This window comes from Mobula hypostoma, chromosome 27 (assembly GCF_963921235.1).
Source record: "Mobula hypostoma chromosome 27, sMobHyp1.1, whole genome shotgun sequence".
NCBI classification, from domain to species: domain Eukaryota; kingdom Metazoa; phylum Chordata; class Chondrichthyes; order Myliobatiformes; family Myliobatidae; genus Mobula; species Mobula hypostoma.
In genome coordinates this window covers 37707252-37724029 of record NC_086123.1, presented here as the reverse complement: position 1 = coordinate 37724029, position 16778 = coordinate 37707252, and the positions used below count along the sequence as shown (strand labels likewise).

General features: G+C 44.9%; 1 protein-coding gene across 6 annotated transcripts in view; it reads right to left on the bottom strand.

Moving 5' to 3' along the window:
• Positions 1-1533: 1533 nt before the first annotated feature.
• LOC134338586 (unconventional myosin-XVIIIb-like) overlaps positions 1534-16778 on the bottom strand; it is a 471306-nt gene continuing 456061 nt past the window's right edge. For all 6 annotated transcript variants that reach the window (XM_063034529.1, XM_063034531.1, XM_063034532.1 and 3 more), the window contains 3 exons: positions 15125-15280; positions 2729-3912; positions 1534-1858 (listed from right to left, as the gene is read on the bottom strand). In XM_063034529.1, coding sequence (XP_062890599.1) covers positions 2730-3912; positions 15125-15280 — 1339 coding nt within the window. In that variant the 3' untranslated portion in view covers positions 1534-1858; position 2729. The remainder of the gene's footprint in view (positions 1859-2728; positions 3913-15124; positions 15281-16778) is intronic.

Genomic DNA, 16778 nt, shown 5'->3' with positions numbered 1-16778 from the left:
ACATTTGTCCCCTAACCCTCTAAACCTGGGTTCCCAACCATTGGACCAATACCATTAGGCAAGGGGTCCATGGGAACCCCTGCTCCTAACTTTTCCTGTCCACGTTCTTGTCCAAGTGTCTTTTAAACATTGTTACTGTACCTGTCTCAACCACTTCCTCTGACAATTCAGTTCATATATTGACCACTCTCTGGATGAAAAAAAACTGCCCCTCCCTCAGGTTCCTTTTAAATCTCTCCTCTCTCATCCAAAACCTGCATCCTCCAGCTCTTGATTCTCCAACCCTGGGAAAACAGACTGCGTGCATTCCCCCGGGGATCTATGTCCTTCACGATTTCAAACACCTCTATAAGATCGCCCAGCTCAGCATCTCTCCACAGTTTAGACTCCCCACTCTCAGCAACACTTTGTAATCTCTTCTGCACTCTTTCCAGCTTAACGGTGTCTTTCCTATGGCAAGCTGACTACAACAAGTCAATGGAACCACATCTTGAAAGGTGAGTGCTGCCAATGACCAATAACAGCACATCTGTTGATGGTTAATTCCCTTACGAAAGGCTTCACTGTAAACAGTTACTGGTTGTGAATATGTTCCTCAAACAGATACTCAGCTCCTGTAAGTGGGCCTGTGTTTTGCTGATGCATTCTACCACGCTGCAGCACCATCCTCCCATGTGACGGTTCAGAATATTTACTTTTCGGGGTTGATTAGGAGTTAGCCTTTCTGATTAATATCGACTGCATTTTAACTTGACGAGGTTTTAATGAGGCTGTTTCAAAGTTATATGTGAACATGGTGATTCACACTGAATCATCTTGGGCCCACATTGCATCTTGAGAAAGTATTTGCAGATATGTCACCCTTCTTCGGTTGGTGCCAGTCTATTTAACCCAAGGGCAAAATAATGGCAATTCATTAGACCGTAAGACATAGGAGCAGAATTAGGCCATTCTGCCCATCAAGTCTGCTTTGCCATTCCACCATGGCTGATTTATTATCCCTCTTAACCCCATTTTCCTGCCTTCTTCCCGTAACCTTTGATGCCCTGATTAATCAAAAAATTATCAACTACTACTTTAAATATACCTAATGATTTGGCCTGCACAATGAATTCCACAGATTCATCACCCTTTAGCTAAAGGTATTCGTCCTCATCTCTATTCTAAAGGGACATACCCCTATTCTGAAGCTGTGCCCTCTGGTCTTAGGCTCCCCCACTGGAGGAAACATTCTCTCGAAGTCCACTCTAACTAAGCCTTTTCACGTTGTCAACCTTGTCTGTATCTCCACAGTAATCAGAGCATTGATTTGAAGAATTTTGAAGATCTGAGATAAATTGAGAGCATGTTGGAAATACTCAGCACGACAGGCAGCATTTGTGGAGAGATAAACATTTCAGACATTAGAACTAGGCCATCCTATGAAAGCTGAAGCATTGACTCAGATTCTGTCACCACAGACGCTGCCCAACCTGCTGAGTACTTCCAGCATTCTCTGTGTTTATCCCTGACAACTTCACAATTGGATAAAATATTTGTAAAATAAAGGTATCACCTGAATATGTCTTTATTTAAAATAACTTTATAAATTCCTCAAATATTTTCATGCTTTCCAACAGATGGTAGAAGTAGACAAACTGACAAGAACTTTATGTTTTAATTCCATCTCAAGAACCAAAGTCCATCATTTTCATTCAGTGCTGTATTCCTGTTTTCTGCACATTCTTCACGACTGAGTACTGGGGTCGTCACTTTGGCATGAATCAATTCCAGCTCTGGCTGCACATTTCTGGCCAAGTTTTCATAATACAAATGCTTCAGGCTGTTGTGGAACAAGAAGGCGGGTCGCTTCGAGACTCTGGAAAGAACATTCAGAGTAGTGGTCAGTGAAATACTGCAGAGCTTCGTGACTGCACAGACCTGCCACCCCCTCCAACAACACTTCCAGCTTCCTTGGGGCAGCAGCCAAAATAATCAAAGACTCCTCCCACCCTGGTCATTCTGTCTTCTCCCCTCACCTATTGGGCAGATGATGCAAAAGCTTGATAAGACCACAGACCATGAGACATAGGAGCAGACGTAGGCCATTCAGCCCATCTAGTCTGCTCCACCAAAACTATTCTACCAAGTAGATTCTTACTTAAGTGCTCTAGTCAAACCTTCAGCAGCGTTCATATAGTAAAAGTTTCAAGTGCTCAACTGCTTCTGTTAAGGGAACGCAGAGATAAAGCAGTTAGGCTAACAGAAGTAGGTTTTGAGTGGTATGGCAAGGAAACACGTACTTCAGCCCATCCAACCTCTTGAGTATGTCTAGTTAGCACTGATAACTGTTTTGCTCAGCACTCCCAGCTCACTGCAAACTGAGTGGTTTCAGAGAATCCAAGAACTATAATGGTTTAGGAGGAGGCTCTCCGGCAAATTGAGTCAATGGGAAATTTAACTTTGGATCTCAGCAGTCTTCAGATGAGATATGTGTATTCCAAGTGTACCTGGACCCAGAGAAATGAAAGAGTGACTCTCCAATCCATTTCACTGGAAAGTTACCCATCTGTAAAACAAGATTGCTTAGAACAATGGGTGTCATGATCCATAAACCCAGTTCTATCCAAACTCAATGCATCATTATTCTATTAAGGTTCATTTTATTACTATGAAAAATCTGAATCAGATCGGAGATGTAAAAGAAAATCCATTACATTCCTTCTAACTATCTTTGCTGGACACTTACCTTACTTTTTGTTTGGCTCTTTCAAATATTTCATCATAACCGAGTTAATATCAATGCTTTCAGACTTCTCTTCAACCCCTTTATTTCCCATGGCATCCAAACCTTCCTTTTCCACTGTTGTTGCAGATGACTTTTCACCCCTTAATCTCTGCACTCCCGGACGGTTTTTGATGCTATCCACACTTTTATACGATATAGTTGACCCAGAGGAGGAAGAGGAGTCTGACAGGTAGCCGAGGGACTCTCTCTCTCCTCTTGAGGTACATTTTGGTCTGACCACCATAGTTTTTGATAATGAGGCTGAACCAGGAGCATCTTTGTCAAAGCTAGTGGGGAGAGGTCCCGAGTTTGCCAAGGTGCTCTGTGTGGTTCTGGCTAAGCTGGTTGTGCTCTGGGACCTTCGAATTGCAGGAAGGATATCGTTGTCACTGTTGTCTTTTTGCCGCTCATAGCTAAGGCTTGGCAGCTTCCAGCCAGAATCCTCCCTTCCATCATCCACATTAGGAAGGCTACCGAACCGTTTGCTTTTGAAGACCATGGGTTTGCCACTGAGTAGCACATCAATATCTTCTTCAAGTGATAAACCAAGCCACTTCTGTTGAGTCTTTAGCCTAGGAGGGAGTGCCCCATCTATTTCACCCATGGAAACACTTGGCTTTTGACCTAAGGCATTGTGAGATTCAGCCAACATTTCACATGAGCCGTATCTGTTTCTTATGGCTGTAGCAGTAGAGTCGGGAGGTTCAGTGGTGGTTGGCAGAGACCGAAGGCTAGATGATCGGACTAAACCAGCCCCTCTGGGGTCCTTGAGAGATGAGAGGCTCAGGGTCTCCAATCTCAGCAATGAGTTGTCATTATCATCTCCAACATTTGCGCGCTTTCTGAGCGAGGAAATTCCGGCCGTCTGGTAGATGGGCAGCGGGGAACTGTCCTCCATTTGGAAGCTGAGCTGGTCTCTTTCAGTGGCACGTTTTCGTCTTAGCTCATCAAGAAACTCAGACAAGGCAACTGAGGAGCTTGGAGACTTCTCCTCTGCTGAAGGAGGTCTTCTTCCAGACAGACGTGTGGGTCGGTTAATCTCAAGCTGGTCGGGACTCTTTGCAAACTCTCGGCTTCTGATGCTGGGCGTACTCATGGAAGAGCTGGGTCTGCTGATGCCTTGATCCATTTCACCTCTGGCTGACCTGGGGATGACATGATTGGACAGATAATATTAATCGGAGGGTGTCAAACGTCATGCACATGAACTGCTTCAAGTAAAGCCCAGGAGAAAAATGTTAAATTAACCATCACTTGACTTTAACATAAATGCTTACGAGAGTTAGTCATGACAACAACATCTCACTCAATGTCAGCAAAACCAAACAGCTGGCCATAGGCTTCAGTGGGGTGGTAGTGCACGTGGTGTCATATCAACATGGCTGAGGTTGACAGGGTTGACAGCTTCACGTTCCTAGCCGTGAATATCACCCAGTCCTGGTCCTAGAAAGCTCACCAATGCCACTATGTCCTCAGGAGGCGAAAGAAATTTGGTATGTCCCATCGACTCTTACCAATTTTTATTGATGCACCATTCTGTCTGGATGCATCATCGTTCTGTATAGCAACTGCTCCACACATGATCTCAAGAGACTACAGAGAGTTGTGGACACAGCTCAGCACATCACAGAAAGCAGCCTCCTCTGTCTATACTTCTCACTCCTTCAGTAAAGCATCCAACATAATCAAAGACCCCACCCACCCCAGACACCCTCTATTCTCCCCCTCCTGTCAGATAGAAGATACAAAAACCAGAAAGCACGTACCACCAGACGGATGGACTGCTTCCAACTGAACGTTATCAGATTCTTGTACGATGACGTGGACACTTGGCCTCACAATCTGCCTTGTTATGATTTTGCACCTCATTGTTTACCTGCACTGCACTTCTCAGTAGCTGTTACACTTCATTCTGCACTGTTATTGTTTCACCTTGTTCTAGCTCATGCATTGTGTAATGATCTGATCTGTATGAACAGTATGCAGGACAAGCTTTTCCCTGTACTGTACCTTGGTAAATGTGTTAATAATAATAATAAACTGAATAACAATAAACCACACATGTTCATACCTGGAGTCTGACACTGGCTACTTGAGTGGCCCATTGGTGATGCCATTCGTCACATCCAAGTTTTAATCAGGGCCCGGTCAATCTTTTCAGTAATGTACTTGGCATCCCTAACATAATCAACAAGTGATCTTGTCCACATAATTGGTAACACATCCCACAAGAAAGGACAAGAACTCATTCTGATTCTTCCTATTGAAACTTGCTTCCATGCTGATTTCAGATATGAAAATTTGCAGTTGATATCCCATCCCCAAAAAAATGCTAACGTGGAAAAGCTTGCAAATGTACCAGAAGAAGTCAGTAGTTGTTCACTATTAATCTTTGTAAGTGAGAAAAGACTTGTATTGATATAATGCATCACACTGCCTTCTCAGGACTTACAACACATCTGACAGACAATTTGTTGGTTTGATATTGAGGCACTATTAACATGTAGTATTGTAGATGGTTTGGGCACAACAAGTTCCCATAAACACAAGAGATCCTGAAGATAAAAACACAGAGAAACATAGAAAACCTACAGCACAATACAGGCCCTTTGGCCCACAAAGTTGGAAATCTTGAGCAACAAACACAAAATGCTGAAGTAACTCTGCAAGTCAGGCAGCATCTACGGAGGGAATAAACAGTCAATGTTTTGGGCCGAGACCCTTTATCAGGACTGGAAAGGAAGGGGGCAGAAGCCAGAATGAGAAGGTGGAAGGCGAGGAAGGAGTACAAGCTGGGACATGACAGGTGAGAAGGAAGGTAGGTTGGTGGCGAATGGGATGATATAAGAAGCTGAAAGAGAGAGGTGAAGCCAGGTGAGGGGGAATGTAGGTTGGTAGAGGGGGGAGATGATGCAGGAAGTTAGGAGGGACAGGTGAAACCAGGTGAGAAGGAAGGTAGGTTAGTGGGGAATGGGATGATATAGGAAGCTGGGAGGGGACAGGTGAGGGGGAAGATAGATTGGCGGGGAATGGGATGATATAGAAAGCTGGGAGGGGACAGGTGAGGGGGAAGGTAGGTTGGGTGGGGAATGGGATGATATAGAAAGCTGGGAGGGGACAGGTGAGGGGGAAGATAGATTGGCGGGGAATGGGATGATATAGGAAGCTGGGAGGGGACAGGTGAAGGGGAAGGTAGGTTGGTAGGGAATGGGATGATATAGGAAGCTGGGAGGGGACAGGTGAAGGGGAAGGTAGGGTGGGTGGGGAATGGGATGAACTGAGAAGCTGGGAGGGGACAGGTGAAGGGGAAGGTATGTTGGTGAGGAATGGGATGATATAGGAAGCTGGGAGGGGACAGGTGAGGGGGAAGGTACGTTGGTGGGGAATGGGATGATGTAGGAAGCTGGGAGGGGACAGGTGAAGGGGAAAGTAGGTTGGGTGGAGAATGGGATGATGTAGGAAGCTGGGAGGGGACAGGTAAGGGGGAAGGTAGGTTGGGTGGGGAATAGGATGATGTAGGAAGCTGGGAGGGGACAGGTGAAGGGGAAGGTACGTTGGTGGGGAAGGGGATGATATAGGAAGCTGGGAGGGGACAGGTGAGGGGGAAGGTAGGTTGGGTGGGGAATGGATGATATAGGAAGCTGGGAGGGGACAGATGAAGCCAGGAGAGGGAGAAGGTAGGTTGGTGGGGAATGGGATGAAGTGAGAAGCTGGAAGGGGACAGGTGGAAGAGATAAAAGAGCTGAAAAGGGGGGAAACTAATAGGAGAGGACAGTGGTTCATGGAAGAAAGAGATGCAGGAGGGGAACCAGCAGAGGTAATGGGCAGTGAGGAGAAGAGAAGAGGTGAAAGGGTAACCAGAATGAGGATGGAAAAAGAGAAGGAGGGAGGGAATAAGAATCACCAGAGGTTACAGAAACTGATGTTCGTGCCATCAGGTTGGAGGCCACCCAGACAGGATATTGAGGTGTTTCTCCTCCAACCTGAGCGTGAGCTCATCACGGCACTAGAAGGGGCCATGGACTGGTATGTTGGAATGGGAATGGGAAGTCAATTTGAAATAGAAATCCTTTCTTTTGTGCTGGATAGAGCAAAGCTCTCACAAACATCAATGAAAATATAATGTATTTGAGTGATGTGGGGAGAATTAGTAATGGTTGAGGCACTGGGAATAACCTTCTTGGTCTTCATGGAAGAGTGTTGTTGGGTCCTCTGCATCTAGGAAAGCAGGAAGGTGGAGCATGGGTTTGGTGTCTCACTGTGAAGTAGTGCCTCGGACTGTGTAGGAATTCCACTAGGCCTGCAATGTGCTGACACTCAGTTTTGCTCAGGTCTCTCAATCGGCACATGAGAAAGAAACAAAAATATATACCAGCCTGCCGTATCCCTGGGTAACTGGTGCATAGAGTTCAGGAAGGAAGTACCAAGCCACAGAGTCATACAACACAGAAAGAGGCTCACTGATTCTGCACTGACCATCAAGTACTCCCTTATATTTATCCGAGTTTACTCCCTCTACGCTCCAATCACCCCACAACCCATACACACCAGAGGAAATTTACAATGGCCAACTGACCTTCCAACCTGCTCGTCTTTGGGACACAAGAGGAAAGTGAAACTCAGTCAGCAGGAAAAGGTGCAAATAAAGAGCCTATGTCTTGTGCTAAGACCCTTCATTGGGACTGGACCTCGGCCTGAAATGTTGGCTCTTTATTCCTCTCCATAGGTGCTGGCTAACCTGCTGAGTTCCTCCAGCGTTTTGTGTGTAGCTTCAGTAGCTGCAGCAGTGAGGCAGTTCTACACCCTTGAATTACTTGTACTGATTCAGATTCAGTTTCATTTATCTATCAACGTATAGGGAAATGAGTTGTTTGCATTAACAACCAACACAATCTTCTTTGATATGCTGGGGGCAGCCAGCAAGCACCACCACACATTCCATGCCAACACAGCATATCCTCAATGCTTGGTAGAACACAAAGCACATCAAAGCAGAACATAACAAGCAACGAAACAAAAAATCAAGCCCCTTTCCTCCATCCCACCTGCACACATGGACAGCACTTCAACTCCAGGATAGGGCTCCAGGGTTCCAGGCCTCCAGTCTACAGGCTTAAGACAGCTCAACTTCTGATCAACCCCCAGCCTCAATCCTTGGCATCGACCTCTGGACTAGCCAACAACAGGACCCACACTCTATGCCCGAACTCTGAGTATGCTGATTAATCAGCCCTCATGCCTCCTGCCATCCACCGAATTGGTATGGCGCACAGCTGTCTTTTGCCCCATTTCCAGCTCGCTGGTCCCTCCAGCACGGAGAAGAGGTCTGGACTCTCGATGTCTTCTACTGTGATAGCATTACACGAAGCACTGTGGTATCATGCTGCCCCCATCACTGGCCTTCCAAGCGCAAGCAGAGGTCTAGACTGCGGATGTTGTTCGTCACCTATTCACATTGCTGGCTTTGAAACACAGATTGCACAGCAAAAGCCTGACCTCCAAGTCCTCCACATCCTGTCCTCAAACACCAATATAACCCCTATCCCACATCACTGTCCCTAAATCCTAGCCTGACCCCTGATTCCCTCTTTGACCCCAAAACCATAGGGCCTACTCTGTGCCGCATCGCTAAATAAATAAATACTTTTCCAAGTATTTATTGGAAGTATTTACTCTTTTCCAGTTAATGGAAGAGTAGGAAATGTGGCCATCAAAACCTTGGTCATCAGTGTACTCAACCTGTATAACTCATTCTGGGGAATGCAGATATGTTACAGTCAGACCCAGGTGACTCACATGACTGAGATGGAATATGTCAAATGAAATTCAATTTCTCTCTCATAAAGGTTCCAGGATCTGGCTTATCCCATGTTGGGCTGCGAGGCGAGTTTGTATTGTCATTAGTGTTTTTATATCCACCTGCAGATGGGATAAACTAATTTCAATGTAGCGCTCTCTAGTAGTTCTCAAACTGGCCTTATGTAAGCCACATGCTCTGTCTGACATAGCAAGTCTTTGGAGAACACAAGAGATTCTGCAGTTGCTGGAAATCCTGAGCAACATACACAAGATTCTCGAGGAATTCAGTAGGTCAGGCAGCACCTATGGAGGGAATAAGTAGCAGCATTTCAGGCCAAGACCCTTCATCAGGTCTCGGGGAGGTGAAAGAGTACAAGAATCCGGATCACCAGCATATGTCATGAAACTTGCTGTTATGATGCAGTACATTGCAATGAATAATAAATAAAAACTGTGAATTACAGTAAGAAGCGTATATGTATTACAAAAAGTTAAATTAAATAAGAAGGCATGTCTCGGATGATGGCTGGTGATAGGAGAAGATTTGGAGAGCAGCAACGATCACAGTGAGGGACTCACTGAACTCCTGTCAAAGAGAAACTTCTTCAGGGTAGGCTCAAAGAGATTTCACAGTGGAGGTGCAGGTCACATAAACATTGCAGAATCGCTCCAGGGTGATTGACTATAATATTCCTGTGCAGGTGTTGAAAGTTCTGGGAGACACTGCTTTATAGATTCATAGCACAGAAACAGGCCCTTTGGCCTATCTAGTACATGCTGAACTACTATTTTGCCCAGTCTCATTGACCCGCACCTCCATGCCACAGTAGCATGGCGGTTAGTGGGGTGCTATTACAGTTCAGGGCGTCGGAGCTCAGAGCTCGGTGTTCAAGTCCGGAAGAAGTCCTTCCCATGTGTTTGTAGGTTTCATCTGGGTGCTCTAGTTTCCTCACATATCTCAAAGACACACTCGTTGGTAGGTTAACTGGGCGGGAGGAGAGACAGCAGCGCCCCGCGCGTGCACAGCCCTCTGGTGAAAAATGATATCGTATCCGTTAAATAGGGGCCATGGACAATTCTGATTTGATGGAGACAGACGTGAAAGCACAGAGGAATATCTGGAGAAATTTCTGAAACGCCATTTCGCTGCTGTTGTTACTGCACAGTCTGGAATCTTCCGGAGGGAAGGCCTCAAAATCCTCGGCTTTGCCTGCTGTTGGCGACCAAGATTGAGGTCGAATCGTTCAGACAGAGATGGTGCTCGGTACTTGGTGTCGGAAAGCTGATCGGGAGGCTCGAAGTTTTTCAGATGACTCAGAGTTGGACTGTGGTCGGGCATGGCAGGGAGAGTTTTTCCTCCTTCTCCCGTCTGCGTGAGATGTGGGATATTTGAGAGACTTTGAACTTTTTACTGTGCTCATGGACTTCTTCATCAAGTTATGGTATTGTTGCAGTGTTGTAACTATATGTTATAATTATGTGGTCTTGTCAGTTTCTTTAGTCTTGGTCTGTCCTGTGTTTTGTGATATCACACCGGAGGAAATATTGTATCATTTCTTAATGCATGCATTACCAAATGACAATAAAAGAGGACTGCATGTCTTCATAATCTAATCTAATTGGTCATTGTAAATTGTCCTGTGTTTAGGCTAGACTGGATTGATGGGCAGTGTGGCGCCAAATAAATAAATAAATACCCCTCCAATCCAAATACTTATGCAATCAGATGAAGTTGAACCTACATCCAGCATGTCCTCTGGCAGCTCATTCCACACTCTTACCACCCTCTGAGTGAGAAAGTTCCCCCTCAGGCTCCCCTTAAACATTTCACCTTTCACCCTTAACCCATGACCTCTGGTTGCAGTCCCATCCAACCTTAGTGGAAAACACCTGCTTGCATTTACCCTGTCTATACCCCTCATAATTTTGTATACCTCTATCAAATCTCTCCTATGCTGCAGGGAATCTAGTCATAACTTATTCACCCTTTCCCTATACAGGTCACGATGGACACATGGACACTCTCACTGATACTAGTCAGTTCATGTGCTTAGGAAATGAACACATTGCTATAGTTCTGCAGTCAAGTTACATCAATCCCATGGTTCCCTTGTACCCAAAGCACCTCTGCTTTGGGTCCCTCATCTTCCCTGGTATTTTAAAACACTTACCAGATTTGTACATTAATTAAATGACTCCGTTTCTTGCAAAGGATTAGCTCATGGCTTCCTTTGTAATCATGTGATCATTGTTAACACATAGAACAGTACAGGAGAGGATCACATCCCTCAGGCCATAGAGTTTGCACTGAACATGCCGATTTAATTAACTCTCTTCTGCCTGTACATGATCATCTCTCTCATCTATCTATCATGCATCTATCAGTCTCTTAAATCTCACTATCATAATCTACCCCAGGCAGCTCGTTCCAGACACTTACTGCACCCTTTACAAAACATAGCTGAAATATCTCCTTTAAATTTTTCCCCTCTCACCCTAAATGCATCTCTCTAGTATCTGGCACTTCTACCTAGCCTCCCATTAGCTTCTAATCCTTCAGAGAAAACAACCCAAGCTTGTCCAATCTTTCCTATCCGCCCTTTCAGGCAGCATCCTGGTGAACCTTTCCTGCGCCTTTTTCAAACCCTTCCGTGATGGGGCAATCAGGATTACACACAATATTCAACACACAAAACTCTTCTGCCCATCAAGAGAACTACTTAAATGGGTAGAAAATTCAGATTAAAATTTATCATGTCTTATTTTTTTCTCTGTTTCCTTTTCTCGTTTTGGCCTGATCTTCAATTCAAGTAATCTATCTTAGCTCCTTTTTTTTAAGTCTTAAATCATTAAGGGACACACATTAAGGAGCTACCCTCTTGGACTTATTTAATATGATCCCAGATGTTGCCATAGCGTCATCCATTCTCACTCACAACACATTACCATATATATTATATTTGAGTCCCAGGATGCTGGTGGAAATCTAACCCTGTGGTATGCAAGGTCCGTGTCTAATAAAATTCAATCCAATACGAAGACCTGTGTAACATGGTTAAAGGTAATGATTAAGAAGAAGGTTAAGGTTGGAGGTGATCTGAGAACATTAGCATATCTTGGAAATTTTGGAAGAGATGGAAACTGTTTAGATAAATATCTGATATAGAATAAGTAAGTCTGAAGAATCATACAATACCGAGTTAATAGAAGTGACTAAAGTAATGCCCTTGTTCAGAGGTAGTACTCTTGACGCTGGGTCAGGTGGTTGTGCTTCCATGCTCAGTTCGAGGTTGGAATATTGACAACATTTCAAAGCAGGACTGTGGTGATTCCTCACATTCCCAATGAACGGAGATTCCAAGTAACCACTGAGGTTCCATTGATCCAAGAGGAGCAAGGGCGATCCCTCAGCTGAAAGCACCTGAAAGGATTATCTGACTTTGATCATATTAGCAGGCTGGCAAAGCTGCCGCCTCATACTTCAGATCTAACCTACCATGGTGTACGTGTGTGGAATTTGCACATTCTCCCTGATGCCCGGGTTACCCATCATGTTCCTGTTTCCTCCCACATCCCATATTTGCTAGGTTAGCTGGTACCTCTAAACTGCCCCAAGAGTGGATGCGAGGAATATAATCTGGGGAGGAGTTAATAGTGTAAAAATGGGTGGTTGATGTTCAGAACAGACTTGATGGGCTGAAGGGCCTTTTTCCTTTTTATATCTCCCTATGACTCTATTAATGACCGTGAGACCTTGCTAATGGCAAACACTGGGTCACACTGGAATTTCAGGTGAATGTAAAAGATCCCATGGTGCTTTCTGAAGAATAAGGAAGTTCTCCTGGGCATCTGGGCCAATATTTATTCGTCAGTCTACATTTCTCATTCAAATTTATTGCCATTCAACCACATACATGTATACAGCTAAATGAAACATTGTTTGCCTGGGACCAGTACATGTAATCACACACAGCACATATAGTTACAACACAGCACATGCAGTCCCAAAATCATAATGACACAAGTCTCTGAGGGGCGGGCACGGCTGAAGATTGACAGGTTGACATAAAATGCGTGGTACATAAGGCACAGCTGTTTCTAAAGTAGAATCTGAATATCTGTGCTTTGCTGTTGGAGAGAACACCAGATGTCACCTCTATCTAAACCATAACATAAACTACATTACAAAAGTACCTCCCTGCTACAAAGGGCATTGAACCATGTGGTTATAAAAGCTGTGACACCCAAGTCTTGCGTCCTTTGTGTTAGATTCCCAAGGAGTTTTGCTTTATTCTCCATCATCTCACCTTTAAAATAAATCTCATTAAGTGAATGCCCAAAACTATTTTGTTGGCTGTGAAATAATTTGATTAGAACACTGTTACTAATAGGAGTTTACTATCTATGTTAGGGTGCATATACCTTTTAATTATAACAATGGTACACTTTTACAGTAATTCACTCACTGGACCCTTCGTGTAAACACAAGAGATTCTGCAGATGCTGCAAATCCAGAGTAACACACTCTAGTTGCTGGAGGAGCTCAGAAGGTCAGGCAGCATCTATAAAGGGTTGATATTTTGGGCCGAGACCTTTCATCAGGACGGGAAGGGAAGGGCGGAGAAAGCAGATTAAGAAGGTGGGGGAGGAGGAAGAAATACAAGCAGGTAGATGTCAGGTGAAGCCAAGTGAGGGAGAAGGTAGGTGGGTGGGGGAAGGGAGATGAAGTGAGAAGATGGGGGGTGATAGATGGAGAAGGTAAATGGCTGAAAGAAGGAGGAATCTGATAGAAGAGGGGAGTGGACCGTAGGAGCGAGGGAAGGAAAAGGGGCTCCAGGAGAAGATAATAGGCAGGTAAGGAGATGAGAAGGGGTAAGAGCCAGAATGGGAAATGGAAAAAGAGAAAAGGGGAAATTAAAGAAGTCAATGTAAATTGATTGGAAGCTATGCTGACGGAATATGAGGTGTTGATCCTCCAACCTGAGAGAGGCTTCATCATGGCAGTAATGGAGACAGCGGACCAATGTGTCGGAATGGGAAATAGTGGCCATGGGGAAATCTTGCTTGTTGCAGATGGAGCAAAGGCTCCAAGTATTGTGCTCTCTTTCACCCTTCTCCTGACCAATCATTTTCTTTTTTAGACATTGCTTGCAATCTGAGTGGCCTGACTTCCTCTGGGTCCCTTTGCAAAGTAGACAGGATATGCAAGATTGCAATGACGGCAGCATCATAATAAAATGGACCCCATCAAGTTCTGGGAGAACCAAGTCAGCATTAAACAAAATGCAAGTGAGAGCTGATGGTGTTGGAAGATTCCTTGTCCAGGTTCATTATAAGGTGAATGTTACTGCCATTTGGTCTTGAAGGATCCTGTTACCGCGCCCCACTGGGCTGTCAGCTTCTTACTGAGAATAAGGGTGGAGGTGAAAGACAGTAAACCCTTGAATGTGCAGACCAGTAATGAAGTTACTTATCATTTATCTGTTTGTCCTTTACCCTTCTACCATTCAGAGTAGGGTAGAGCATAAAACAGACCACTCAGACCAGAGTCCATGCCAAGCATCAACTGCACTGATCTGACCTTATGCTCCCATACTCCCAACAACCCCCTCCCACTCCTTATTCCACCACTCCCTGACACAAATGGCAACATACTGTGGCCACTTTATTAGGAACGCTTGTATTCCTGCTCATTAATGTAAATATCTAATCAGCCAATCACGAGAACAACTCAATGCATAAAAACATGTAGATATGGTCAAGAGGTTCAGTTGTTGTTCAGACCAAATATCAGAATGGGGAAGAAATGTGATCTAAGTGACTTTGACTGTGGAATGATTTTTGGTGCCAGACAGGATGGGTTGAGTATTTTAGAAACTGCTGACCTCCTGGGATTTTCATGCGCAATAAACTCCAGAGTTTGCAGAGAATGGCATGACAAACAAAAAGCACCCAGTGAGGCTCAATTCTGTAGGTGAAACAAGAGAGGTCAGAGGAGAATGGCCAGAATGGTTCAAGCTGACAAGAGGGCGACTGTAACTCAAGTAAGCTCAGTGGTGTGCAGAAGAACACCTCTGAATGAACAATACATCGAACCTTGAGGAGCATGGGTTACAGCAGCAGAGCACAATGGATTCCACTTCGATACCTAATAAAATAGCCACTGAGCATACAGTGGAGCGGCTAATTAGCCCACTGACTTGCACAACTTTGAGATGTGGGAAGAAACCAGAGCACCCAGAGGAAACTAACAGAAATACCATGAGAACATGCAAACCCCACAGAAACAATGCATCAGGTTGAAATTCAACCTGGTCACTGGAGCTCAAATACTGTGGCTCTCCAGGTGCATCACTGTTCTGTTAGGTGTGTTTTATCCACTTGGTCACTTTTGTCAGTGTGTCCACTTGTCCAGGTGGTCAGAATGAGCTAGGGAGCAAATGAACGTCTTCTTGACTGCATCCAATGTCAGTGTATCCTTTTATAAACAAGGGGATCAAAACTCCACAGAGTTGTTTATCTGATCTCCCAATCAGAGGAGACTGACCCAGGACTCACCTGTAGCTGTGTAGGCTGATGCTGTCCGCTGGTGATTCTCGAGACAGACTCCCAGCCACACTTGCCCCTGAGGTGGGTGAACGAACTGTAGACGATCCCAGCCATGATCTTGTCCCGCCATCGGTCATAAGGGACCCCACAGTGGGCCGGTTGTCACTTGAAAGAGAGCAGATTTCACATTGCATAAAACAGCGGTAGTAAATCTGTGAACACAGAGAGATTCTGCAGATGCTGGAAATCCAAAGCAACTCACATAAAATGCTGGAGGAACTCAGTTGGTCAGGAAATGAATAAGCAGTTGACATTTCAGGCTGAGGCCCTTCATCAGGACTGGAAAGGAAGGGGGTAGAAGCTAGAATAAGTCTGTGTCTCTGCTGTTTTCCAACTCTTCGACTATCAGGTTCCTGCTTCTTCTGCCTATCACCTGCCAGCTTCTTACTTCATCCACCCTCCCTGCTCACCTGATTTCACCTATCACCAGTCAGCTTCTTACTTCATCCACCCTCCCTGCTCACCTGATTTCACCTATCACCTGCCAGCTTCTTATTTCCCATCCCCCTTCCCCACTAATAAACCTGCTTCTGTCCTATTCTGGTTGGCTGCCGGTTACCAGTGGTTTTCCACAGGGGTCCGTGTTGGGGCCATTTCTTTTTACATTGTACATCAACGATTTGGAATATGGAATAGATGGCTTTGTGGCTAAGTTTGCTGATGATACAAAGATAGGTGGAGGGGCCGGTAGTGCTGAGGGAGCAAAGGGTCTGCAGAGAGACTTGGATAGATTGGAAGAATGGGCAAAGAAGTGACAAATGAAATACAATGTTGGAAAGTGTATGGTTATGCACTTTGGTAGAAGAAATAAATAGGCAGACTATTATTTAACTGGGGAGAGAATTCAAAGTTCTAAGATGCAACGGGACTTGGGAGTCCTCATGCAGGATACCCGTAAGGTTAACTTCCAGGTTGAGTCGGTGGTGAGGAAGGCAATAGAAACCATAGAAACTACAGCACCGAAACAGGCCTTTTGGCCCTTCTTGGCTGTGCTGAACCATTTTCTGCCTAGACCCACTGACCTGCACACGGACCATATCCCTCCATACACCTCCCATCCATGTATCTGTCCAATTTATTCTTAAATGTTAAAAAAGAACCCGCATTTACCACCTCGTCTGGCAGCTCATTCCATACTCCCACCAGTCTCTGTGTGAAGCCCCCCCCAATGTTCCCTTTAAACTTCCCCCCCTCACCCTTAACCCATGTCCTCTGGTTTTTTTTCTCCCCTTGCCTCAGTGGAAAAAGCCTGCTTGCATTCACTCTATCTATACCCATCATAATTTTATATACCTCTATCAAATCACCCCTCATTCTTCTATGCTCCAGGGAATAAAGTCCTAACCTATTCAACCTTTCTCTGTAACCGAGTTTCTCAAGTCCTGGCAACATCCTTGTAAACCTTCTCTGCACTCTTTCAACCTTATTAATATCCTTCCTGTAATTTGGTGACCAAAACTGAACACAATACTCCAGATTCGGCCTCACCAATGCCTTATACAACCTCATCATAACATTCCATGTTGGCATTCATTTCTAGAGGAATAGAGTATAGGAGCAGGGATGTGATGTTGAGGCTCTATAAGGCGCTGGTGAGACCTCA